The following is a 27,709-nucleotide window of genomic DNA, read 5'->3' as shown; positions in this document are numbered from 1 at the left end:
AAGGACAATAGAAATCAAAACTGTGATTCATTTTTCAAATAAAAGCATTTCCACATGCACAAGTGATTAAAATTCACAGGATTGGGACTAAACAGCTGTATGGCCATAGGAAAACCTCTTGTAGGTAAGACTAATTAAAATCTAACTGCTAAGAAGCATTAAGATTGGAGCAATAGGTCATGTGATCCAGAGCAATGGGAAAAAACCCAAAACTTTTTATTGTTACCGAATAAAAAAGAAAGACTTAAGCCAATCAGATTTTCTTCTGAATTTATTAGAAAAAAATAGAAAATTTTATATATTACACTACAAAAGACATTTACACAAACAAAACGCACAATAAAAGGGCGTAGACAAATAATCACAACAGCAACACAACATTTTTTCTGTGCTTGTAACTTTTTTTTCCCTCAAAACAATTCTGATCCTAAAATATTTGTGGCTTATGACAGGATAAAACATATTTATGCTTAGAAAATAACGTTTGAGCAAACCTCACCTTAATATCATGCACATTTTCTTTTCATGCCTGTTCCAATGTTTCTCTCCTACATGCCGGTGTTAATAAGGAAGATCTCAAGAGGCCCCGTGGCGTTCTGTAAAACCCTCAATGTGGTTTGAGTCACATTTTCAGTGATCAGATGGTAGGATCTGTCAGGCTTTTCAGCAATTAAAAAGGTTTGTCTTGTTGATGGTATGAGGTAATTCTCATCCGTGTTGAGATCTTGCAGATCATGTTTTAAAACTACATCTGCTGTACGCCAATTTAAAATTCAGAAACGGTCTTTCATTGTGAGAGAGGCGTATAGTGTGCATATAGTTCATGTTCTTCTTTCAGGAAAACTGTGTTAAAATTGCATGTTTAATGATTTACCTGTGCTTTAACGTCTAATTAGGATTAAATCTAAGAACAAGATCAGTCCAAAAATACAGAAATTAAAGGTCACTTTAGAAATAAAGGATTGCTTAATTTATCCTTGGCCCTTTTTTGTTGTAATAAAACTAGTTTTAATTTGAGGTTAAAAAATACAACTTGAATAAAAACACTTAGCAGAACATGCTGCTGGTTAAAGAGTGAATATTCAGTACAAATGAACTATCAGTAGAGAGGTTGTCTAAGGTGCTGACAACAGGAAAAAAAAAAAAAAGAACAGCAAACTTCGCGTAATAGTTCGCAGACATTAATGTATTTTTATAAATCATCTGTAGTGTGTGCTGATGTTCGGTTAGTTCTCCTTCATATCCCTTTTTTAACAATCTTTGCAAAAACATCAACAGTTAAGCTCCATGTGTAATACTAAATAACGCAATATTCGTAATGAAAAATCACCTTACAAGTGATTCGAATGCCTTTCGGTTGTGCGCGAATGCACCACACAACTGAAAGGGTTTGTTCTGCCTTATTAGTTTTTGGGAAAATGTGTTACATAATCATAAACTGAGAAACTATTTTGTCTTAACTGATGGGACTCGACCCAGAACATTCAGTTAGCATAAAAAAATAGTTTATGCTAACTGCTAAATAAGTGGAAGCACTTAGAAACTAAATGGAAGATGAGACGAATAATGTCTGTGTGCTTGCTGAGTCTCGGCGCCGTTTATAATACAAGCGAAACTTCACACTAAGCGGTTTGAACCTGCGTGGTCCTCGTTCCTCGACTGACCGGTGTGCTCATGCCACAAAGCACACGGCACTTGTTACAGTAAACATTACCTCATTAATCTATGCTGCTCATGTGATGCTTTGGTTTGACTACAGTTTCCTCTAGCAAAGATCTTACTGTATAATGACCGTAAAAGTGGAAAATAATCATGAGCGGCTATAGAGGAGCTGTTTATCTGTACTGACATTCAGGGAGAATACTGACCTCGATAACTCAAGTTCATAAAGACACTCAGAGCTACTGTTTATTTTTCCCCTGTATAATTATATTATTTGTTATGAACTGCAGAGAAACAGTAGTAAAATCATATGCTAGTTAAGTTTGGGTTGAATTAAATAAATAGAAGTCAATAGCACAAAGCCACTTGTAGAATTCATACATCGAATGTAAAATGACCTGCTGTTACTCAAAAGCACTATAAACATTTCTTATTTTTATGTCAACATCTTATTACTAATGTTTTCCAGCTAAAAGTATATGAACCCCACATGAACGAATTGCTTTAGCTAACTGTACACTATTTACACATACAACTTTACCGTAACTGGTGCCAAATATTTGTTTTTGAAGCCTAATACTTTTTTAAATGCATTTTCCCCCTGGATTAAGACACGTACTGTGCAAATGGAAACTGTACATATGCAACCATTTCTTCGTCCGCATCCAAAAAGAAAATGAAATCGGTATCAAGCATGAAATCTAATATTGCTTTGTAATACACAGCCGCTTCTTCCTTCGCCGATTGATATGGTGCAAGTCTTACTGCATGACCTTTCCTCCGAGTGAACTTGTGGAATAACATCTGTCATCGTAGGTAGACTGGAGAGTTTGTGGATTTCTGGAGGTAATAATATCGTTGCATGAGGTTTTGAAAAAGTGCTATACATTCAGCCCGGAGACTCCCACCAGCCGCTCAGTGGTCCTACCTGGAAATGTGCCACACTTTTCCAAATGTTTCATTGCCAACACGTCTGACTCGGTCCTGTCAGAGCTGTCAAGAGGCTGACGAGCTGTGCATAAACACACACGCACACACACGCGCACACACACACACGCACACACACACTGTTTGCAACTCTGTCCAGTCACTGAATCGATCCTCATTTTGCTCTGCAGGAATATCGAGTTGTTTCCCTTTAAGAGTTTAGTAGTTCCATATTCAATAAATAAGTGTCCCTGGTGAAAAAGTGCTAGGCTACTACTGTAGATCTCCAGCTCTAAGAGCTGCCTCAGACGGGAATAGTGGCATTCGTCATCTGGACTCGCATCTCCTGGATGCTGTTGAGGATCTTTTTCTGGTGCCCAGCCAGAGTGACTCCAACCCTCCTTACATCTCTGTAAAACAGTCAATAGTATAATTAAACACTTCTATAGTTGTTGTAAAACATCAGTTGCTATTAAATAAGGAACAGGGTATGCTGCTATAGGCGGCACAGTGGCTTAGTGGTTAGCACTGTTGCCTTGCACCTCCAGGGTTCATTACTGACAATCCCACAAGTCTGTGTGCAAGTTCTCCTGGTGCTACAGTAGGTGGGTTTCCTCCGGGTATCCGGGTTTCATCCCATACTCCAAAGATATGGAGATTAGGCTACTTGCCATTTCCAAATTGCCAGTACATGGTCCTCTGGAGATGGAAATGGGAAACCTCATGGACAGCATCTGGAAAGGACTGGTGTGCTACAGTCCACAAGCAAATACTGCTAGAGGTGATTTGCCTCATACGTTATATCTGTTGTTTTAAAAAAAAAAAAAAAAAAAAAGTTTAACTTTAAAGCAGCTATAAACTGTTGTTCCTGCATCAGCCCCTTTCTTTTTATCGAAAGTAAGGCCAAAAAGTCACAGCTTGTTAAATAACAGAGAAACCGCAAAATCTCTTTCTCCTGAAAGTGCTGAGGCATTTAAAAAAAAAAAAAAAGCTAAATGAAGTTAGCCTCCCAGGAAATTACGACATTAATGATATATGACGATATTTTTTTTTCTTTCTTTCTTTTAAGCATCTGCTATAGTTTGTTAATACAGAATAATAATGTATTAAAATAAAGTTGATAATCTTGTAGCTGGCACTAGTGTCATAACTTTTATTCATTCATTCATTTTCTATACCACTTCTACTGGGCAAACTCTGGGCAGGTTGCCAATTCATCACAGGGTACACACACTCATTTACACACTACAAGCAATTTGGGACTGCCAATCAGAACGCCCACTCTGCATGTCTTTGGACTGCGGGACCAGGAAACCTATGCACAAAGGCAGGAATTGACCCCTTGACCCCAGTGCTAACTACTACACCACCATGCCACCATGTCAAAACTTGTCCACTTCAAACAGCTTCTCAACAGTCAGAAAAAAGAACACAACAGCTAAAGTATAGATGCTTTTCAAAAAATTATGGTTGATACAAATACAAATTCAGGAAATTAAGTATATACATATTGGAATTATATTTAAGCATTTGTTTTTAAATGATCCTACACCAACATTTGTAATTAAAACCACAAGTATTGAATCAAGAAATGTTTATTATTAAATGATAACTAACGTGAGAAAATGATCCTTATCCATTGTAATTAAAGACTTGTTTCACACCACATATTTCATTTATCTAAACCTGTCTACAAGTTTTATTTCCTCCAGGCTTAATGGTTTTACCATTCTTCAATAAGTGTGCCTGGCTCTAATACAGCACTATTCAAGATTATTATTATTAGAATCTAATCCTTATTTTAACTGTACTTTTGTTTCATTGGTTTTGTTTGGTCTGTGAGAATAACAGTGATTACGACATGGTTAAACAAAACCTATCATTTGATCAGTTGAACTTATAAACAGATCTTTTTTTTTTTTTTACAATCATCTTAGTAAAAGTGAGAAAATAATATCAGTGAAGAAAAGTCACTTGTCATGTTTTACCATATATCTGCCTAATAATATACTGAGATAAAAAATTGTGCAATTAAAAGCCCAAAAGAAATCTAAATCCTGCCACAATGAAATGGTTTTGCATTTTTAATGGACATTTTTATTCTCTATGTTAATGTGCATCAGATAATTCCTATGATCGCTTTGTCAGGAAATGACAACGGGGGGTGGGGGGGGGGGACTTACTCTAAGGTCATCTGAGTGACTACATCCAATGAAGTGTATCCACTTTCCATGAAAAGCTCTGTGTATCGACCCATTTTTATGGCATCTAACCATTCCCCTACAGAGCTGAATGCACAAAGCTCTGCACTGCCATGCTCCACTAATAAATTGGACACCCTGTGGGAAAGACAAATGGACTGTTGAAGGAATAAATGCATAAATCTAACATTAGCATGCTATATGAACGTTGTACAGAAAAACAAGATGAACACAAGCCTAAGTGGATGTTTTTTTGTGCATGCATGGGAAGCCATTTTAATTATGCAAACATTAAAATTGGTCATCATGTAAGCACTGTTAGATATTTATTTATTCATTATTTTAGAAAATATTTTAGCTGCAAAGTATATACAGAAAATATGACCATATTTTACCATAAGGGCAAAATAGCTTAACTGAAAGATTGTATTTAAAACAAACAAAATAAATTCCCCCACACTAAATGATTGTAATTGAATGTAACATAATTCCATAAGACAATTACAGAAAATAGATTCCCGCATGTTAAAAAAAGCACAGAGTGATTCGCAATGCAGAAAATATATCTGATACCATGTAATCACCATAATTGGAAGTCATTTGTACGCTGTCACTTCCACTTAACTCGGCATTAAATCATGAAGTACCGGCGCTTATTTGTTTCAAGTGTCATTAAATCGTGATTTCCTGTGTCATCCATGTAACAAAAGCTGTTAACGCTGCATTATCGGCATTTTGCAGACATGACATGGTTTTTGTGCTCACCGACACAGATGACCAAATACCAGAATTTACTTTACAGAGAGCTGGATCTGTGCTTATACAATAAACGAAGCCAACATGAAAAGCAGCATATAGAGACAGATAGCAAGCAAGAAGCAAATGAGAATGGTAGCGAGCAAAATGGTAGCGAGCAAAATGCCAGAAACTGGTGAAGTGAATAAACACTGCGTAAGCAAGATGTTGCTTTTGTACCTGTTAGAGGGATTGACAAGGCTTTTCAGACTGCTTGGGTTGCGTATGAGCTTGTCTAGGAGGCTCACTATCTCATCAAACTTGGGCCGGCTGTTCCTGTCCTTCTGCCAGCAGTCCATCATGAGGTGGTAGAGAGCTGTGGGGCAGTCCATAGGGCCCGGCAGCCTGTAGCTCTCCTCTACAGCCTTTATCACCTGATATATATACAGAAAAATACATTAAACAGCATGCACCATAGAAGCACCATCCAACTTTTTCTTTTTTTTTAATCTATTCATAATATTATACTCAATATGGCTTATGTCAAACTGTTAAGAGTCAGCCAGCAAGCAACTGGCCAGAGCTGCTCAGGCAGCATAAAGGGAACCTACACAATACTGGGTATAAATGTTTAATGTTGTTACGTGATCTGATCGGCATACACACACGAAACAGAGATGTTTTGTTCAATGTATGAGCACTCTTAGAAAATACGAGTCTTATATATAGTCTGAGTCATATTTATATTTTGAGAGCGCGAACAAAGTGAGAAGAGCTTCAGTCAGTAGGACGCAATAGAGAGGACATGAAAGCTGTAAAGACACACTATTACTATACTGTAGTAGTATGCTAGTTTAAATGTACTGTAAGTGTTCTCCATATAATAATCTGACACCATTAAGATATTACAGAAAGAATAGCTCCATTTTTTTCTCATCAGCCGTGGATGTAATGCACATGCAGTACCTAGTATGGATTCCATGACGAGTATAAATCTGCTTGTTTTTAGTCTATCATGCTCTAAGTCTTCATTTTCTCTGACTGGCTACCTGTTAAAATGTACTCGAGCTTCTTTCATGAATAGAGTTGTGATGTGATTATGTTTGACATCTGAGTTGGTGTATAACGCAGGCATGCTTTTGTCCCACCGCTGATGCAACGCTGAATGAGAATTACCACTACAGGATTGTCACGAAGCTCTGGCGTTTTTTTTTTTTCTGATTTATTTGTCTCTTAATCACATTTTTTTCATTCTTAACAACAAACTCAAAATCCATTACACTGTACACTGTGGCTTTAACATATTAAATAATCGCAATGTAAACTTTCCTATTGTGCCTATAAGTAACTCTAGTTAGATCCGATGCACACCAAAGAAAGTGCCAGTTGAACTATTTAGAAGGGTTTTTTTTCAATCTTTAAAAACTTTTCCCAAATGTATATAACAAATCCGTTATATTGATTACACACAGTTAGATTGAGAGGTATGCTGACGGTCTATAAGTTCCAGAAGCTTGCAGGCAGCTAGGATCAGACTGCTGCACTGGGCGAAATGCCAAACCCTCATCTCTCTCTCTCTCTCTCTCTCCTAGCCTCCAACAAAATTCTCTCGCTATGTTGGCAAAAGGAGAAAGCCAAAACAAGAGCGGCTCAGAAACCAATCCCCGGCAGCAACGTCTAGTAGAAAAAGAAAAAGGAGAGAGCAAGTGCAAGTGTGAGAAAAGCAGAGAGAGACATAGGCAGAGAAGAAGAGACAGGGTGGGAGCAGGGGAGAGTGAGTCGAGTACAGCAGAGCGAGAGATCTGAGGCAGCTCTCATGAAGGCCTTAAATAAAACATCAAATAACTTTCTCCTTCCCAAGCGTGTGAAACAGATTAATGATGGAGAGGAGAAGAGGATCTGAGGCGCGAATGAAGTTGTCACTGGCTGGCTAGAAGGGGAGAAAAAAGGTCAGTTCTGCTTGACAACAACATGACTTGAAATTGCACCTCCTTTAGGGACCTTCTCGGAAAACTTCTGCATTGTGTCCTCCTTTTTAATGCTGCTCTCTCCCAGACACAGACGTAAGACATCATACTTCAAATATGACACGAACATTTATATAACAGAGAACAAAAGAATCGAGCTGGTGTAGCAAACTGCAACATTCAATTATGTGACCAATAAAAAATAGAATTAATTAGGAGACTAATTAAAAACTGTCCCCCATCTTTGTGACTCAGCCACGCATTATGCAGCTTCAGACTGTGTTTTGCAGAAGCATTAAAAACGGTCTTTCCTTCCAACAGATCTGAAACTCTAAAACCTCAGGTAAAGAAAGTTCACGGAGTTCACTGCAGTCAGAAATTCAGCCTAATTCTGACTACATTTCCAGCGTTCCCCTGCATCCATGAATGTACTGTTCATAGACTATCAGCCTTTGACTCGCCCACTGGGTGTTCGACTATTGAATATCGCATCCCCTTTAACCACTCTGTATTGTTGTCGATGCAGCTCCCATCCCCATTAACCATTCTCAATAATGTCAGCTAAACCCACCATTTGACTGCTGTGCACACAGGACCCCATTTTTCAGCCTCCCTGTGGCAGACCACATCTCAAATGCTATTCACACACACACACACAATTAAAATGGCTTGGGAAAACAATTACGCCATCTCCACCGTGGATGAATAATTGGTAGTCAGTTCTCACCAAAGACTTGGCACAGAATTCATCATACACTAAGATGACCTGGTTGTAAAAATGGATAAGTTTGGCGTGTTTTTTTTTTCCTGAAATGTATCAATTAGCTTGTCTATGTTCATTGCAAATGATTTGAATTAATGATATGCTCCCAAGTTTTTTTGCCATTATTGTGGAAATTAGTGCAGAAATAGACACAATGTTCAAAAATATATATACAGTGGTGTGAAAAACTATGTGCCCCCTTCCTGATTTCTTATTCTTTTGCATGTTTGTCACACTTAAATGTTTCTGCTCATCAAAAACCGTTAACTATTAGTCAAAGATAACATAATTGAACACAAAATGCAGTTTTTAAATGAAGATTATGTTATTAAGGGAGAAAAAAAACTCCAAATCTACATGGCCCTGTGTGAAAAAGTAATTGCCCCCCCTTGTTAAAAAATAACTTAACTGTGGTTTATCACAGTTAAAAGTTCAATTTCTGTAGTCACCCCCAGGCCTGATTACTGCCACACCTGTTTCAATCAAAAAATCACTTAAATAGGAGCTACCTGACACAGAGAAGTAGACCAAAAGCACCTCAAAAGCTAGACATTATGCCAAGATCCAAAGAAATTCAGAAAAAAATGAGAACAAAAGTAATTGAGATCTATCAGGCTGGTAAAGGTTATAAAGCCATTTCCAAAGCCTTGGGACTCCAGCGAACCACAGTGAGAGCCATCATCCACAAATGGCAAACACATGGAACAGTGGTGAACCTTCCCAGGAGTGGCCAGCCGACCAAAATTACCCCAAGAGCGCAGAGACAACTCATCCGAGAGGCCACAAAAGACCCCAGGACAACAACTAAAGAACTGCAGGCCTCACTTGCCTCAATTAAGGTCAGTGTTCACGACTCCACCAAAAGAAAGAGACTGGGCAAAAACGGCCTGCATGGCAGATTTCCAAGGCGCAAACCACTTAAGCAAAAAGAACATCAAGGCTCGTCTCAATTTTGCTAAAAAACATCTCAATGATTGCCAAGACTTTTGGGAAAATACCTTGTGGACCGACGAGACAAAAGTTTAACTTTTTGGAAGGTGCGTGTCCCGTTACATCTGGCGTAAAAGTAACAGCATTTCAGAAAAAGAACACCATACCAACAGTAAAATATGGTGGTGGTAGTGTGATGGTCTGGGGTTGTTTTGCTGCTTCAGGACCTGGAAGGCTTGCTGTGATAGATGGAACCATGAATTCTACTGTCTACCAAAAAATCCTGAAGGAGAATGTCCGGCCATCTGTTCGTCAACTCAAGCTGAAGCGATCTTGGGTGCTGCAGCAGGACAATGACCCAAAACACACCAGCAAATCCACCTCTGAATGGCTGAAGAAAAACAAAATGAAGACTTTGGAGTGGCCCAGTCAAAGTCCTGACCTGAATCCTATTGAGATGTTGTGGCATGACCTTAAAAAGGCGGTTCATGCTAGAAAACCCTCAAATAAAGCTGAATTACAACAATTCTGCAAAGATGAGTGGGCCAAAATTCCTCCAGAGCGCTGTAAAAGACTCGTTGCAAGTTATCGCAAACACTTGATTGCAGTTATTGCTGCTAAGGGTGGCCCAATCAGTTATTAGGTTCAGGGGGCAATTACTTTTTCACACAGGGCCATGTAAGTTTGGATTTTTTTCTCCCTAAATAATAAAAACCATCATTTAAAAACTGCATTTTGTGTTTACTTGTGTTATCTTTGACTAATAGTTAAATGTGTTTGATGATCAGAAACTTTTAAGTGTGACAAACATGCAAAAGAATAAGAAATCAGGAAGGGGGCAAATAGTTTTTCACACCACTGTAGGCTATATATAATTAAATCATTTAGAACTTGAACATATGCATATTTAGGACACTGCAGCAAGATTATACCACACAGAGAACATCTTTATACAGTAAAGCAAGACTAAATGGAGAATAAATGCAATACCGGTTAATATCCATGCCTCCAATAGAAATGCAGAATGACAAAACATTCACTTATGCCATTTCATTATTTATGTTTACTTGACTGACATATTTCATTTCAAAAGAATGAATTTTGAAATGAAAAAATCATGCTGTGACAGATTACACAACATCTAGGTTATAAACTTACGTCTTGATTGCTCATCTCCCAGTAAGGTCTTTCACCGTATGACATCACCTCCCACATGACTATCCCATAGCTCCAGACGTCGCTGGCTGAGGTGAACTTCCTGTAAGAGATCGCCTCTGGTGCTGTCCATCTGATGGGAATCTTCCCTCCCTGAATGGTAAACAGAGCAATGTTCATCAGAAACATTCCTTGTCGAAGCATTTTTAGGAACACTTTTTATTTTTTATTCACAGATGAGAAAACCAGCGTGGGTAAATATGGTAAAAGCAAGAACGCGGCACATGGACGTCTGCCATTCTGAAGCTCTCAGAACCTATTAGTGAAGTACATCTCAATTTGCTGCTCCTCAGTCTGCGCACACACAAACAAACACACACACACACACTACTATGACATGCCAAGGTGGAAAAAGGGGAAATAATAATCAGCTGAATTACAGACTCTGACACTGAGGTACTAATTATCTCTCTTTCAAAGCCTGGATCACTCGGTTCTGTTTATTAATGCCAAATTCAGCCTGGCATTTAATGCTCTGCTGTAGACCTTAGCTACACTCAACGCAATCACAGCAAACATTCACCTAATAGTATTATGTACTCCCACCGTTTGATGTAATGCTGTCAGAGAAACGGTGAGCTCTAGTTCAATACTCACTACAAACAGAAAGAGAAAAAGCAAGTGATATTGAGCAGGAATGTGCTAAAGGCTGTTCAGCTCCGTCATAAACGGATGTGGAGTGATGGTTTATGGCAGGGAGGTCAGCCGAGTAGCCGGATAATGCAAGTCAGCACGTACGCGGGTGGTGTAGGCCGCCTCCGGGTCGTCTTCTAGCACTCGAGACAGGCCGAAGTCGGACACCTTACACACCAGGTTGCTGTTAACCAAGATGTTGCGGGCGGCCAGGTCGCGGTGCACGTAGCCCATGTCGGAGAGGTAGCGCATGCCCGAGGCAATGCCACGCAGCATGCCAACCAGCTGGATCACTGTAAACTGCCCATCATTCTTCTGCAGGGTGAGACATGAGGACATTTGACACGTAAGAAGGTGATTAAATTATCATATTTTTTTTTTATCAGATCTGCGACACAAGCCCAAGTTGCACTGAAAATCTTTCTGACACTCTTTCTGATTCATTTTTTTATTGAAATAAGTCACTTAAATATTGACCAAATTTTAAACCTGGAAAAAAAAAATGCCTAAATTATTATTCTAGCCAGCTTTTTTGGGCGTCACTGAATCGGCCATTGGAGTGACAGCTGCAGCTGCTGTACATCATTTATATTCACACATGCCAAAATCATGATAATAGTTTTCCATGAATACATCCATGATACAAAGTGCTCATTACAAATTTACGTTGGTATTAATAAACATGTGCTACAAACTTGCTTGTGGCGTGTTCATTAATAGATCTGTGAAGTTTTTATCACGACAGAAACATTATGACAGACGCCACCATGAGAAACTGGATTTCAGAATAAGATGGATCTGTCATGCTGTGAACTATTAGACAAAAAAAAAAAACAGTTGGGAACAAAATCTATTTTATCAAAATGTGGGTAGGGCATGAGCCTAGTGTAAGACTATAACACGTATAACAAAAAAATAGATAAAATAAAGAAATAAAGGTAGAAAATCTGGTCTCTTTTTAAATTGCAATTTATAGTGTAAGGAAAAAAAAAAACACACCTTTAAAAAAGTGTCAAGAGATCCGTTCTCCATGTACTCTGTAATGATCATCACTGGCTTGCCTAAAGGAAGCAAAGACAACAAAGCATATGTAGTACTTTTAGCATAAAGAACGAAGGACTTATTTATTGTTGGAAAGACATAATTTCATAAGACAAGATCAAGCGGGGTTCAAATCCAACCGGGAGTAAACACGATTGACATTTACAAAAGACTTACGATAAGTAAGTACGACGATAAGACTCTTAGTTGCAGTTAAACAAATTAATAATGGAGCAAACATTTTTAAAAAGGCTGCACGTGAACGAATTACGATCCTGGCTTATGTGTCTCCGAGCCCACTGCACTTGCGGAATGCTGGATCCCTGAAACACGACGGATGAAGGGCTGGGATGAGCGCTTTAGTGTAGCAGGAATAAAGGTCGTTTTTACTCTCATAACTATTCTGTTGTTCTGCACAATAAAAAGTCATAGTTTGACTTGAACCCCCCTTGTACATTTCCAAATCATTTGTAGTGCAATAATTAAAGTGTTGAGAAAAAGAAAATGAAAGCTGTTAAAAACTCTTAAGAACTACAAATAAATACATGTAAAAATAGTTTTTTTTTTAACCTAAGACTTACAATGTACTTATCTACAATATACTTTTCACACAATGTAAGCAGCAGACAAAACTACATTAAAAAATAAGACAGACCGCCATTACTTACTTTTCGTGACCACGCCCTCCAGGTGGATGATGTTAGGGTGATCAAACTGGCCCATGATGCTGGCCTCGGCCAGGAAGTCTCGTCTTTGCTTTTCAGTGTACCCTGCTTTCAACGTTTTAATAGCCACCACGATCTCTCTTTTCCCTGGCAGTCTCAGTGGCCCACTGCACACCTCTCCAAACTCACCTGACAAACAGCATACAGTCAACAATAAGGACAAGAAGACTGAGAGGGACAGGTAAATATGCCTTATCAAGTTAACACTTTGAAAGAGACCATGCAAGATATACGACAAGTCATTATCGGCGCCAAGCCGTTTCCGTTTTCACATGTCTACTTTACACCACTGAGTTATGAGCGGAGTGTTTTTTATTGCGAGTTTTGGCTTGAGCTCTATATCAAGTTTAAGTATATCCTTGACTTTATGGTACAGTAACCCAAAAGCATCGTTCTGTTGAGTGTATACAAAAACGGATGTGAAATCTCAAAGCAGCCTTCCACTTTCCAGTCATTCAATCTGCAGCTTAATTCGAATTTGCTTTTAGAGCCTTGCTGTGTTTTCTCACTTACCAGCTCCTATCACACGCTCTATTGTAATGCAGGAGACATCAATCTCCTTAGCAAACTCGTGGACAGCTTGGTTGGGATCTTCGTAGGTGTGAGGATCGATGTACGTACGCACTCCAGGGAATTTGACTAAGAGGGAAGTGAAATCGAGAGGAGAAAAACAAATAAAGGAAAGAAAGGATATCATGTACACTCATCACTTTATAGGTTGTTGTTTTGTTTTGTTTTTTTAAACGAAAGGAGTTATATAAGACAGCATAAGGGAATGGGAAAACTGCAACATGAAGTTGGGTATAAAACAAGATCCCAAATCAAAATCAATGCTAAATTGTAACACAGTGATGGATTTGGACATAACCGCATCTTGAAGCATTTGTTTTTTTTGTTGTTGATAAAATCTACTTTGCACTAACAGTGGTAATCAGACTTCTGAGAGACATTCTGTCTGCACAGTTATAAGATTTTTTAACAGTGCATGTTTATTACATGCCTAGTGCATGGGCATTTTAATGAGTTATAATTGAAATACCAATTTAAATCTAAAATGTAGGGAAATTTTATTTATTAATCGAAATTTGCAATCATTAAAGCAACAAGCAAAAATTATTTGTTTTTATCTCCAGAAGCGCTCTCCTAAAGTCACTTTGTAATACTACAACCAGGTTCTTAGCTGAAATCTGTGTATGTGCTTTTCTGTGGTGTCTTACTGTGGCCATTGTGGAAGTGCATTTTCTCCTCATCGGGATCCTGCTTTGCTTTACTGTAGCCACAGCGTCTGGTGAAGAGAACACCATTCACAAAACTGTGGTTAAATACAAATACACACAGAGACACGGCCTGCTGGTAAAATCTTATAATCGCTCTCTTTCTCTCTGTTTTCTCTTTGGATGCAGCATTGCTAATTGAATCTGCTCGGACAGGTATAAGAGGCACTACTGGACAAAGAGAGACAGGTGACAGAAAGATACAACGGATAAGCAGGTAATGGCTTTATCTGAGGTTCAGCACATGTGCACGAGCACGTGTTACAATAGAGACGAGCCCTGTAAGTACAGCAGACCAATGCACTGATTTATAGCATGATTTAAGTTTTGCTCTTTTGCTCAACATTCTTAGTGCAATGATCCTAAGGAAGTAAAATAAAGGTCATTATTGCACTGCTTTTTGGCAGTAAAGCAATAGCAAGTCTTCAGTCTCAGCCAATCTTCCATATGTATTTTTCTACTTCACAAAAAAAAAAACATTGACAAAAAGGAAGACGATTTAAACCGCTACCACAGATTATGTTTGATTTGAAACTGATGATCTCTTGTGGCCTCTCAAAAGCAGCATTATGCTATTTTATTTCTCAAAGAAGTATAATTCCACAAATAAAAAAAATAATGGCACACATGCAGGATTACATTTCATTTGGTATTTTCTAAAGAACAGCTTTAAAAAATGAAAATGTGTTTTTTTAAACTTCTTATAACAACATAATTTAATTAATTTTTAAAAAGAGTACACCACAAATCTCTTTTTCAAAAATGTTAATTTTTCTACTAACACTTAATACAACTTTTTTGCCTTACTTCTACATGTATCTTGTTATTACTGTGGAAAAGCATCCACATATATTTCTTACTAGTACTTAATATTATAAAACTCCAGTTGGTTAGCCATGGAGCCAATGGTAATTCAAGCACTTGTTTCAATAATAATTTCAATAATGCAGTTTCACCTACAGTACATTAAACTTGTGGGACATGAACGACAATAACCCTGAACAACTAGTTTTTATTTTTTCATTTAAACATAAAAAAAAAAACACCCATTAATTTGTTGCTAGCACGAAAACCTGCATTACCGCCTCTCCTTTATTATGTCAATGCACAAGAAGCTTTTGTTTCCTCTTTTGGAGCTGGACAGATTAGTGGATTGTTGTTTGTCCTCTGATGGGTGCTTTGCTGAGGAAAATATTCCTGTAATCCTCTATGATTTATCCAGCTCTGACCCCGTGTAAGAACACACAGACTACTAAGTTAACTATGGATGCTGACTAGTTGAGTGTTGCACATGACCTTTAGCCTACTTTGCAAACTTTCTATATCTAACCAGCACATTTGATTGGACCAGTCATAATACACAGAGACAGAAAAGCATTGGTCCTATTGTTTGCGCGGTTGGTTGCCGTGACACTAACCAATCAGGGCAGCGTGTGAGCTCTTTGTATGCCTTCCTCTGTGTGTATTCTTCTGTGCTGTGCTGTTGAATGAGTAGAAGTTTTAAAGAATGTGGTGACAGGTCTCAGAGGAAGCACATGCTCGCTCTTACGCTCTCCTGTTGATAGCCATGTGTTAGTGGAGAGATGGCTAATAGCTAGACAAAAAACTATACTGGGAGAAAACTGTAAAAAATAAAATAAAAAATAAAATGAATCCCAATTGTAAATACAGACATGTCGTATGAATTCTGATGAAACGTCACAGTTTAATCCACCTAATTACGTTTAAAGATTCTGCTTCTCTGAGCAATATCCCATGCTTGAATGCTAGGTAACTTGATAGACATGCTAATGTAAACAGAGCTGACAGCCCCAGAAAATGTAAGTTTTACTTTTCCACAAGACAAGGCACAATTAATTATTACACAGCAAAGTGTGATATCAGTATTCCACTGACAGGCTAAATGTGTCACTGATTCCTCCCAGGCTGTCTGACTGCTCATGCTCAGCATTACCTGCTGTAACCGTCTTACAAATGCAATGTAGTTCATTTATGAGGCCAAAAAAGGCTATTAACTACTCCGATAGCTTCCCGCACCAGTGTGGGCTTCCATCCTATACCTTGGACATTAAAGGTCAGTCGAATGTGTCAAGGCTGGGGCGAAAAATGATACAATGATACACCTCAGGAGTAATTGCCTAAACGTGCTCTGTCCTTGAGGGGTTACACAGCACCTGCTTAAACAATCGGGGCTGCCGCTCGCGTAGTGGTGGTGGTGGTGTGAAGGCTCGTTAGAAATTCTGCCTGCTCCCAGTGTGTGTTTTTGTGGTCCGCCCCCAGCGCCTGGCGTAAATCTCGCCAAGGACTTGACAGCATCGAATTAAGGGCTGTTCAAGGGCGGAGGGCCAAGGAAAAGGACAATGATTGCAAAAGAAAGACAAGCAGCCCTCCAATCACATCGAATTTCTAGACGAGTTCTCTATGGGAAAAGTCCTTTGTCTTATTTTACAACATAATATGTATTTTAATAGAAAACCTATGTAAAAACATGTTTTCTTTTAAAACAGAAATATAGTTTTTTTTTGATCTCTTATTAACGGATCGACAATTGTCTTAACGGTAACAGTCACCAAGACAGTACGCGTTTCAAATATTGAATCCCGTTTATGATCTGCATATCACATTTCACAGACACATACACTGTAGACACATCCTCTAAACACGATATTGTCACATTGCCACCTCCTACTCCTACCTCCTAGCTATTGTTACAAAGCCAACAACGAGACACCACAAGGTCGGATATAAAAAAAAAAGAGATTTAAAAGTGGAATGTGTACACAGATCAGCCATAACTTTACAACACAAAACATTAAGCCCAATATTGTGTAAAGATTCCCTTTGTGCCACCCGGGCAGCTCTGGCCCCTCGGGGAATGACTTAACAACATTTCTGGTGGTGTGTTGTGGTCTCTGGCACCAGGATGTTGGCAGCAGATCCTTTGGGTGCTGTGGGTTGTGGAGTGGAGCCTTTGTGGATCAGACGTGTTTGTCCAGTGCATCACATGGGTGTGCGAGTGGATTGGGATATGGGGAATTTGGAAGTCAGGTTGACGGCCTTGGGCTGTTTGTCTGCTGGGTGCCGTGCTGGCAGTCTGTGGCACACTGGGTGTTCTGCTGTTTTTCTATCATTTCCAGCTTTGATTTTTTTCATGATTTGTGCTACATTGGCTTTTCTGCGGGATCGGACCAGACGGGCTAGCCTTTGCCTTTCAGATATTTAGGCTAATTATAAGTGGCGGGCTTAATCATCATAAAATAAAATGGCAAAAATAAAACACTTAAATATTTGTCATCACTTATTAATTACCATGTTACATCGATTGACATCATACTGTGAAGCACTGCTTGATTAAAAACAACATTTAAAAATGCAAAAAAAAAAAAATAATAAATAAAGAGAGGTGCATGAAATACTAATACAATATTATATTAATGTGATTTATACTGCACTATATATTTAATTTTCTGTAGTTTTCTAAATTATTACTTTTTATCAATATGTGTAAATTGTGTATAAAAATTTACGCGTTTTCTATACACTACCCAGATTTCTTAACACCGCCTCTTATTTCTATATCAAGCTGAGCGATAAAAATCTATCACGTTCTCACCTTCCACTGAGCAAAAAGCCGGTGATCAGTGCCAGGAGGATGATGCCCAGTGTGACAGCCACGGCGATGACGGGCACACGGCCCTGATCTCTGGAGGCGGACACTACAGAGAGGCGAGAGCTGTGAGCCATGCGTATTTATTTATGTCTCGTTCCTGATAAATAGTCTGCCAGCATTGGTATCTTTAAACTCAAAACTATCTGCACTAGCTTAAGGAGATGTTCTCCAAGTAAACAAGCAAGCACTTCTGTAAGTGACTCTGGATAAGAGCATCTACTACATGCAGTAAATATAAATGTAAATGAGGAGGGAGCACAAACTCAGTCACAACTGTTATCAGCATGACACAGCTCACTTCAAACCTTACCTCTAACCATCTAAAGAGCGTGCCTTAAATAATATGAGCAAAACAATCACCTGCCAATACAGTTTAAATGCATTTTAGTCCATGTTATTACTAATTACTTTAACAGGTCAAATGGTATAAGAACAGACTTTGTTTTTTAATCAGTCAGCATTAGTTTACAATTCTGTGAATAAATATGGAATAACAGTGTATGTTTCAATCCTGACTTACAGTAGGGACCGGTTTCGAACTCAAAGCGTCGACTAAAGCCTCCGTAGCCAGCCGAGGTGCGAGCTCTGATCTGGAAAATGTACGCTGAAGATGGCTTCAGCCCATCCACCACCACCTCTGTCTCTTTTGACTTAACGATGGTGTAACTGGTCTCCTGATCCTTTAGGGCACAAAGCAAAATGAAAATGTTATAATTAACAATGGAGAAAATTAAGTAAAAAAACAAAAAAAATATATAATACATGATATGATATATACATTCTGTATAAGACACAGAATGAGTGAATGTGAATGTGTAAGCGTGTCTAGATTGTATCATCACTTTCATGCTGCTCAGATGCATGGGGGTAGAGTTATATGATGACGGCTCTATCCATTACGGGAAGGTCCACTTTTCTTTTTAAAGTCCCCTTATATCAGTGTTTCCCAGACCAGACAGCTGTGCTGAGGTCATGCAAGATGCTGAGCTGCTTCATGTCCGATTGTCTCTTTAAATGTCCTGAACACTGGAGCCATCCAAAGTCACGATGTGAGCAGCTATCTGAGCCACGCATCAGCGCCAGGTCTGGTTTCAGCCTTTTTGTGTCAGCTTTGTCGTCAAAAGGGGACCTGTTTCCACTGCTCGCTCTGCTGCCTGTCACAACGCTGCACTAAACATGCTTTCATTTAACCTCAACTTTTGGTATGTATATGTGATATAGAAGCCCAAATTATGATTACTGGACTTTTCATTTTTATAACAATCATACAGTACATACTGTAGGAGTATTTTTGCATCAGCTGATCGACTGTGATACACATGTGAATCAGCAAGGTATTTCAGTGGAGCAATAAAGCAGAACTGATCATATGGGGCAAATCTGCCTGTGATTAAGCACCTTCAGTTTTCTAAACATGACCCAGCTCAGCTCAATAGAAAAAACGAAGAGTTTTTACAGACTTTCATAGATTTAAGCTCTCTTGTGTAATTGTAACATAACAGAGGAAGACAATAAAAATAGACTGTAGAATGAAATATGGATCTCAGGGGTCTCTGTGTCCTATTGGTCTTAAGTTTACTCTCATGTAATGTAAATTACTACTATACACAGACACACACAAACACTTTTAAATGATGTCTTATTTGGAGCCATAACTAAATTGGTTAAGGAGTAAACAGTGACTTTGACCAAACAGTGACCATTTAATCATATCATTTGCTTGTCATGGTGTTTGTACACAAATCTATGCGTCTTTACCATTATATCCTAATATATAGGGAAATTTTATTCGAGAAAAAAAAAAACAACCTCACACTTGAACCTTACTTTACAATTCAAAATCCACTTGCGCACCTGGTAACAATCCAGACATCAGCTCATTAAAACTAAGAGCTTACAGCCAAAAGATATTTATCATCCACATCCATCTCATCATTTCATGTCAATGCCAATATTCCATACAAAAATGATCTATATCTAGCTAATTTCTACGAAGCCCTTTCCTTGCATGAAGTTAATTGTCCTCCTGTAATCACCTTCTCAAAGTACTTGATCTCGTACTCCAGGATGATGCCGTTGGTTCGGTCTGGTTCCTGCCAGGAGACAGAGATGCTGTTCTTCGCTGTCTTCCCTCTCTTCACCACAGTGATGGGAGATGGAGCTGAACAGAAAAAAAAAAGATTTTGTTTGTGTTGACTCCACAGTCCAGGTGGAAAATATTCTGGATGCAATACGAAGGAGTGATGCAATATTGAGTAACTGCATAAAAAGTCATATAATGGTACAGATTTACAAGTTTCAAGGGGAGATTTATACAGAGGCTGAACTGTAAGTAATGCGAATATGGGTACAGCTTTATTATTAACTGACACAGGTCGTTCAAATTGAAGATGTTGGTACAGTAGAGTAACACTTCCTCGACACAAAGCTACAACTCGGCACAGTCTCTGTTTTAAACGATGCAATTGCGCCATCGTTGATCCCAACTCTCGAATCCTTTTTTCGAAAATCCCCTTTGTCGCAACTGATGGTCTCCCACCGCGTGTTTCGTCTTCAGTTCTGGTTTTCCCCTTCGTCCATCTGTGCACATTGCTCTTGTCAATGATGTTCACCCCTTAAACATTCTGTAGCACAGTGGGAGCTGGATATGTAAGTTAATAAAAAAAGGTTTTTCTCACTTTGGCATTACTTTTGGTACAGCCCTCGTTTTTTTGAATAGTTTGTTATAATAGCCATCAGTGTCTATGTGATGCCGGAGTAAACGGAGTACCCGGAGGAAACCCAGCAAGCGCTGGGAGAACATGCAAACTCCATGCACACAATTCGAGCCTGCCCGGGAATCGAACCCAAACCCTTAAGGTACAAGCTGACAGTGATACCGCCCAATACATATCAATGTCTGCATAATAGAAACTTTTGTTATAGAGATATCTTGTAAAAAAATATTTATCCTTAAAATAATAACTAAATCATCTAAAACTACATTTTGGTATATGATTTAGACCTACATTGTATTTCATTTTTATTAGAAACAATAATACATGTTGAAGGAAATGTTCTGAAACACTTCTGAATGATAAGCTTGTCTAATATAGCCATGGTGCAAAACCTGCTTTTTATTTATGCTTTCATAAAAAACAACAAAGTGCATGTGAAATATTCCAAACATGAGCAGTAAAGACAATTAGATATGGTGCATGAGCACACTTTTTTGTTACAGCTGCTTGCTGAGAAATGAATTCAGTGTTGAAAATGGCTTTGGGAGATGACATGGTCTGACACTGTTTACACACTCCATTTACTGCGTATTAAAACAGTCCTGCATCCGGTTACAATCTGTCTTCAGTCACAAACTTCCCATTACTGTCTACACACTGTTTCAACATTAACAAGCATGAAATTGTTTTATAGAGCACGCCAATACAGGTACAATCGTCCATAAAGTAATTCGGTCACCCTCCGTCACCTTACCTGTGCTGTCACTGTGTTTATGCTGTTGTTTTAACTTGTGTTCATATATACAACCTCCTCTGCAGTTTGCTGGTAACATGCATGCCTATTGCACTCTGCAGGTACTTGCACACTGACGAGTCCATCTGGTCTGCTTTGGAGTCACTCAATCATAAAATCATAAAATTACACAGCCTTACACAACACTTATAAAAAAAATACAGAGACAGAGAAAAAAAGCTTAACAATTATTTCTAAATGTGTGCAGGATACACAGAAATCATCTGAACATGGAGTACACTCCGTTCCGTCAGCAGTTTGTAAGTGATTAGACAATTAAAGACACAACTCATTTAAAACATTTTGTCTCTCACATCTGACAATGAGACAGTGAGCTTGATTGTAAACAAATCAAAGACAGAGGGAAAAAAATGTGAGTTTTTGTCCCTTTTTGTTTTCGTCCTCAGTGAATAATTCTGCCAATAAGACCTGAAAAGCACTTTTAGAAAGAAAAAAAAAACAAAACAAAAAAAAAGAGATCTACTCTCTCTGAAGCTCTCTGGCTGCTTACCAGGGTCATACACTTCTCTTTTTGTTTACCAGTGCAAAAATACAGAACACATCTCATCCTTTGTTTGCACATCATGAGTCAGTATACAGTGGAGGCGATTTCATAGTGATTTAAGTGTAAATATATCTAAAATAGTACATTTATCTTATTATTATAAATCAAATACGTTTTATTTCTTTCTACACTGTAAAACTGCTAAACGCATACAAAATAATACGGCTATATTCAAAATCATAACGGCTCTAATCTGAGGAGCTGTTTGTTATTTCTCTAATGAACTTCTCCTCTGCAGCAGAGGTACTGTAGGTTTTCGTCTTGCTTTCCTGGGATGGTCTTCATGTGAACCAGTTTCATCATGGAGCTTAATGGGTTTTTGCAATTGCATTTGACGATACTGTTCTAGCAAGAACTATTTCAGAACAGCTGACCTTTGTGTGTTAAAAATAACAACTGACTTGTTGTACAAGCATCAGTTTTCTTGTTCTTTTTGGCAGATTATTTAGATTGCTTTCTAAAAAAAATTTTAGAATTAGAAAAGTCAAAAACTCTAGGAAAAGAGAATTATATGCATGGTTCAGGCTGATCTTATAATAGTAAATATCAGATTAATGTGTCTATATTGACTGTTAAGATGCACAGAATGCAATATTCTTGGCTGAATCATTTTTCCATTTTTTTTTTTCAAAAGTCTGACCTGCTGTTTCTGATTCTGACTTACTGAAGAACATTTTTTGTTTAACAAGGTTAAAGGACTTTCTCCCACTACAACAATTTTTTAAATAAAAAAAAAGATCCAGGTTACTGGACAGACCATTCTGTACAAACGAAATCCAAGTAAAAAATGAGGTGACAGTTACAGACGAGGGGCTGAGCCTCCTATCATGTGCTTCCTCTGAGACATGCGATGCTAACTGACCGCAACTTTTCAAACTGCTGCCCAGACAGGAGTAATGTCCCATCCGTGTGAGCGCTAGTGTCACTATGATAGATGTGAGAGCACAAGCATGCCGCTCCTACCCCACTTAGAGCATGGCCCTGCTCCCTGCTACAAATGGGATTTGAACTCATGATCTACAGATGAACGTGTACCACTCAGGAGCCAGAATCAGATATACAGTACCTTAGACTAATCAGCCAGTCTTCAGTCTCCCTTCACAAAAAAAAAAAAAGTTACAACCCAAAATACAAAGTATGTTGGATTCACTTGGGTCGATTCAGGGTCAGTCCCACACCACCTTACTCAGACGATCTTGAACTTGGCTCAAAAGACCACATGAGGAGAAATCGCAGCAGGGTTCAAGTCAAACTGACTAAAGACAGCATATGTAAAACCCCCACAGAGCTACAGTTTACAACTGCAATTAATCAATTCTATCTCCTCAGTGTTCTCATTTTTCTGTTTTTACAGCCTTAACAAAATCCTACAGTGTGGCCTCCGCACACAAACCTACTGCCACCCATCTACGCACATAAAACAGAAATGTGAGCCGGCTGTGTATTCAGGAACTAAAGTGTCAGACTGTAGCCGTGAGATAAGTATTATTTAAGCATGTTCAAATGATCCCAGAGGTGCCGATATAGTACCCCGGCTGCACCGGGGCAGCATTTAGAGCTCAATAGGGTTCGGTGATAGGGGAAGCGAAGAGAAGTCTTCTCGCCTCTTGAAAACAAGGAGTAACCGTATCCCTCCTTTCACCCAGACAAAACTATAATCATTCCTATCTTAAAAGCCTGAAACAGAATACTTGGCAACCCGATCTGCAGGCTGGCAGGCAAAGAGCTGCTTTGTGGAGGGTGGCTGGGCTACTTAAAGAGTCTGGCAGCCTGTTAAATGGTTGACTTTCAGTCAGGCAGGAGACGCAGCTCCTCTGAGTTATTGATTCACAATAAGCTTTAAGGCTTTCCAGGGGAATTTTGATCTATATTTCTGATGATGGACCGACAGGAAACAAAAACAGCTACATCTGAGTTGAGGGTCAAAACGGTGAAACCGACTCTGTGTGCATACAACTGGAATATAATTTATATTTTAATATAAACAAATACGCAACTTTCTAAAAATGGCAATACTGTTTAAGAATGTATTTTAGGAAATGAGAAATTGATCTACCTGTGCAGTAGATAGGATTAAGTGATTAGCTAACTGACATCAGACAAAGTAATTTGATAGTCATTTTTCTATTTGGAATAAATCTAAACACTCATCAAATCAAGCATCATTAATAATTTAAAAGTTAAGGCAATGATCCAGCAAATTTTGTTGTACAAAGTGTATAAAAGAAATCCAAGTGCAAACAAGATCCTTGTGCACTCAGCATGGCAGCATCTCCTATCCTCTCTCATTAGCAGATGGAACACGTCCGTACTAGAGGAAGTGTGGCGGAGGAAGTGTGATGGTGCTCTGATTAATAGCTCCGATTGGGAAGTGTTGCCATTCTGCAGTGCGTGAATCTGTTAACGCTGCACCGTTGCCAGCCAAGAAGCTGCTAACGCCAAACAGCGAGGCATGTCACTGATTCCACACTTAGATGTACACCTAGACGTGTTAACGCTCCTATTTTCAGTAAGAGAGATCACACGATCGCACGGTAGCAGTGACTTCGATTAATCACTCATATCCAACATGCATCCTGCTGCGTTTAAGCTCCATTAGAAGACTGCTGCTTTTTGGTGGCACAAGACTGACAGCAGGCTATATTGTTTTTTGTTTTTTGTTTTTTTATCAAGCTCTTTCAGGCAGACACTTGCATGTAATTTAATTGAGACTAGCATGCTGGGTGTGCGGTTTTAGTGCGAGCAGGAAAGGTCACTGTTTCCAATCTGACCTGGTCTCAGTGCCAGGCTGAAGCTCTCAGCAGGCTATGTGTTTGTAAACAAGTATTGCTGGAGGGAGTCCTGCTGAGAGGCAAGATGAAAAACCTCTGGCAGGGCTGAGCGGCCCGCTGGCCAAAACCACCACTGAGGTATGACTCCTGCCAACAGGCTCCCATGCCAACGCAGGCACGGCAGCACGAACATGGGTCTTCTTAAAAATCATGCAACGCTTCAAGAGGAACCAGAGTTTATGCTGCTGCCAAAATCCCCACCGTTCCTCTGATGCACTTCACATATCATATCAGTTGTCAGACGGAGAACATATTAAAATGGAGCGCAAAGAGAAAAAAAATGCACCCTTGGATATCCGACATCTATATCTCTATGTGTAATCAAACTGAGTTTACTTTTTGGTTAAACTTCTTTTTTGACAAGTTAGACCGTTTTCTGTTTCCTTCTTAACCACTGACTACAGTATGTGCTGCATTGCAACATCTGACTTACCTCAGGAAGCTTGAAAAATACATCATTTTTGACACTGAGAACAAATTTTCATTCAATTCAAATATTCTAAGTAGTGCTGCACAATTAATTGCATAAAAATCCAGACATTTGATGTTTTACAATTAGCAGTAATTTAAGTAGTTTACATGGGTGAGAGTTCGATTCCCATCTTGGGTCTGTGGACTTTAAATGCTCTCCCTGAGCTTGGTGCGTTTTCTTCCCAGTCTAAAGACATTCTTTACCTCCCAGGGAGCCCTCATGTCTGTGTTCTGGCTCTACCTTTCATTATGTTATCATAGTCAGTCCTGCTGGAATCCCTGCTTGCACTCTACACTAAATATACATTCACTTTATACATTATGTGACTGTCACCATAGCTAACTGTTCTCACTCTCTCCCTGTCGAGCTAAACATGGTGCACCTGACCTGCCAGTGATCGAGACCCACTCTGCCCTCCAGACCTGCCTGACTCATTCTGGTGTCCCGCATCTGGTAAGAGACCTCATAGCATGGAGGTCCCGTGTGGACTTCATGAGATGTGGTAATTGGGGATGGTTCCACCTGACAGCTGTTCTCTTACGACTTTGACTGCACTAGATAGTTTAGGACTTAATACCCCATGAACAGTTTTGTACCTGAGCCTCGAAAAAACAAAAGTCGGCTTCATATTAACAAATATCCTGTTATACTGAACTTCCAGCCTCTTAACACACAGTATGACTGCAGATCAATCCCTGCCTTCTGATATCACCCAAAAAAGGATCTGTTCCCTGTTGTGTCTGGTTCCTTTCAAGGTTTCTCCCCACTGTCATCTCAGGGAATTTTACCTTGCCACCGTCTAAATGTATAAATCATACCATCTGATCAGTATTTTTTTCAAACTCATTTTCATTTATTTAATTTTGTAATGCTGCTTTGCAACAATGACCACTGTTAAAATTCCTATATAAAAAAAAACTGGCGCATAGTCCTGGGTATACACCACCTCATGCCAAAAGTCTTTTTTGAAAAGTCTTTTGTTGAGGTGATAAATATTTATCACCCCCAAAATCCACTCAATGCCATAATTTGTTTAATTATTTGGTGTTAATCTAACTAAATGGTACATTAGATAGTTATATCCATCCATCCATCCAAGAATTTCTGTAGTCCAACTAGGGACCATGGAGGCCAATGGCGACCATTTTATTTATTCCCATTTGTACGACAATGGTAGGCCCTCAACATTCACACACTAGGCAATTTGGAAACACTAATTAGCCTAATTGGTATGGCTTTGGAATGTGGGAGAAAACCGGAGCACCCGGAGGAAACCAAGCACAGGAAGAACATGCAAACTCCATGCATACAGACACGAGATGGGAATCAAACCTGAAACCTTTTAATGTTTATGTATTATTTTATTATGTACTGATTTATACTTAATTAATATTTTTCCCTCAAAACAGCAACCTGTAAATTCAGCATTACAGATTTAACACAATCAAGCTAATAAGTACGAAGTGCTAATTTGTCTACTGTTGATGCTCAGAGCAGCCATAAAGTTGGAATCACCTCCTGAACCTGGAGTTGTGTGGTCCATCGCGTGTTCCCGAACAGGAATTTCTTTCTTTTTCCTAATCAGCGGAGTTGGAGTTCTTTTTAAAATGACGCTGGAGGAATGAAACCGCAGCACCAGCCAACAAATCAGTGCCAGAATCACTAAACACATCAGTCACGATGTGGAAATACAGTGCCGGAAGCCCTACACTATTAACAAGTGCAAAAATGTGCCTCCATAAATTAAGTGGGGGAAAAAAGCGCATTTTATTATGGAATAACTGTCTAAACAAATAAGCAAAGTTCTCATTCAAAAAGTTTTTTTTATCTCTAAGCCTTTGCCACAATGGCCTGAGCATTTATCATGTGGCGGAAATGTTTATAAGTGACTTATTTAAATAACTCACTGGGTCACCATCTGTTAAGCTGCAACTGCTGATAACACATAGCCACGCGCTGGAGACGAATGGAGGGGAAACGCGAAATCTCTCAACCGCGCCCCAAAACCAACTCACTGGGAATAATTAGGAATATTGAGTGTGGCAAGTCTTTGCAGACAGATATGTCAATTACTTGCTGTGAATGGGCAAATATTAAAAGCTCACAGAATAGCTCTGCAAATGCCACCACTTATGTGCCTGTCAACGTTCATTGGGGAAATACGAGCACACTTCAGAGGCACATGAAAGACTAAAGCGCTAATCACTTGCACCTGCGTGCGATTCAGTTTGTTTTGAAATCTAGTTCACTTGAAATCAGTGAACATTTGATCAATCCACACAAACTGCCCTAGTTATGAAAATCTCGCTCTCCTCAAAGCAGAAAAACAGATTTCTTCCTCCTCTTTACAGAGCATGCTAGGAGGCTGCGCTTCATTTGCGACTGTGACGTTAATTCCGCACGCACTGCATGAGCTAAAGCCGAGTTGAGGCAGGCTGTCTCGGGCTACAGAATCATTCTTCTTGTCTCTATTAATAGTGTTTTAAAGACCTTAAACCTTCTGTTGATCTCAGAGCACCTTAATGACTGAGGCAGATGTTGAAGCCAGTTATTCAGTGTAAAGCATCGTACATTGCTGTGCCATCCCT

The 27,709-nt window shown here is 39.1% G+C and overlaps 1 protein-coding gene across 2 annotated transcripts in view; it reads right to left on the bottom strand.

Moving 5' to 3' along the window:
- Positions 1–306: 306 nt before the first annotated feature.
- Positions 307–27,709, bottom strand: part of LOC128545596 (ephrin type-A receptor 5) — a 63,566-nt gene continuing 36,163 nt past the window's right edge. The window contains exons 6-17 of one of the 2 annotated variants that reach the window (XM_053516050.1): positions 19,780–19,904; positions 18,264–18,423; positions 17,687–17,789; positions 14,017–14,084; positions 13,313–13,438; positions 12,743–12,928; positions 12,033–12,094; positions 11,139–11,348; positions 10,344–10,493; positions 5,766–5,959; positions 4,773–4,928; positions 307–2,999 (exon numbers count right to left, since the gene is read on the bottom strand). In XM_053516050.1, the coding sequence (XP_053372025.1) occupies positions 2,894–2,999; positions 4,773–4,928; positions 5,766–5,959; positions 10,344–10,493; positions 11,139–11,348; positions 12,033–12,094; positions 12,743–12,928; positions 13,313–13,438; positions 14,017–14,084; positions 17,687–17,789; positions 18,264–18,423; positions 19,780–19,904 (1,646 nt within the window). In that variant the 3' untranslated portion in view covers positions 307–2,893. The remainder of the gene's footprint in view (positions 3,000–4,772; positions 4,929–5,765; positions 5,960–10,343; positions 10,494–11,138; positions 11,349–12,032; positions 12,095–12,742; positions 12,929–13,312; positions 13,439–14,016; positions 14,085–17,686; positions 17,790–18,263; positions 18,424–19,779; positions 19,905–27,709) is intronic. The other variant, XM_053516051.1, reaches the window with a different exon arrangement.

The sequence above is a fragment of the Clarias gariepinus genome, chromosome 17 (assembly GCF_024256425.1).
Source record: "Clarias gariepinus isolate MV-2021 ecotype Netherlands chromosome 17, CGAR_prim_01v2, whole genome shotgun sequence".
In the NCBI taxonomy this organism is placed as follows: Eukaryota; Metazoa; Chordata; class Actinopteri; order Siluriformes; family Clariidae; genus Clarias; species Clarias gariepinus.
This window is presented reverse-complemented; position numbering and strand designations above follow the sequence as displayed.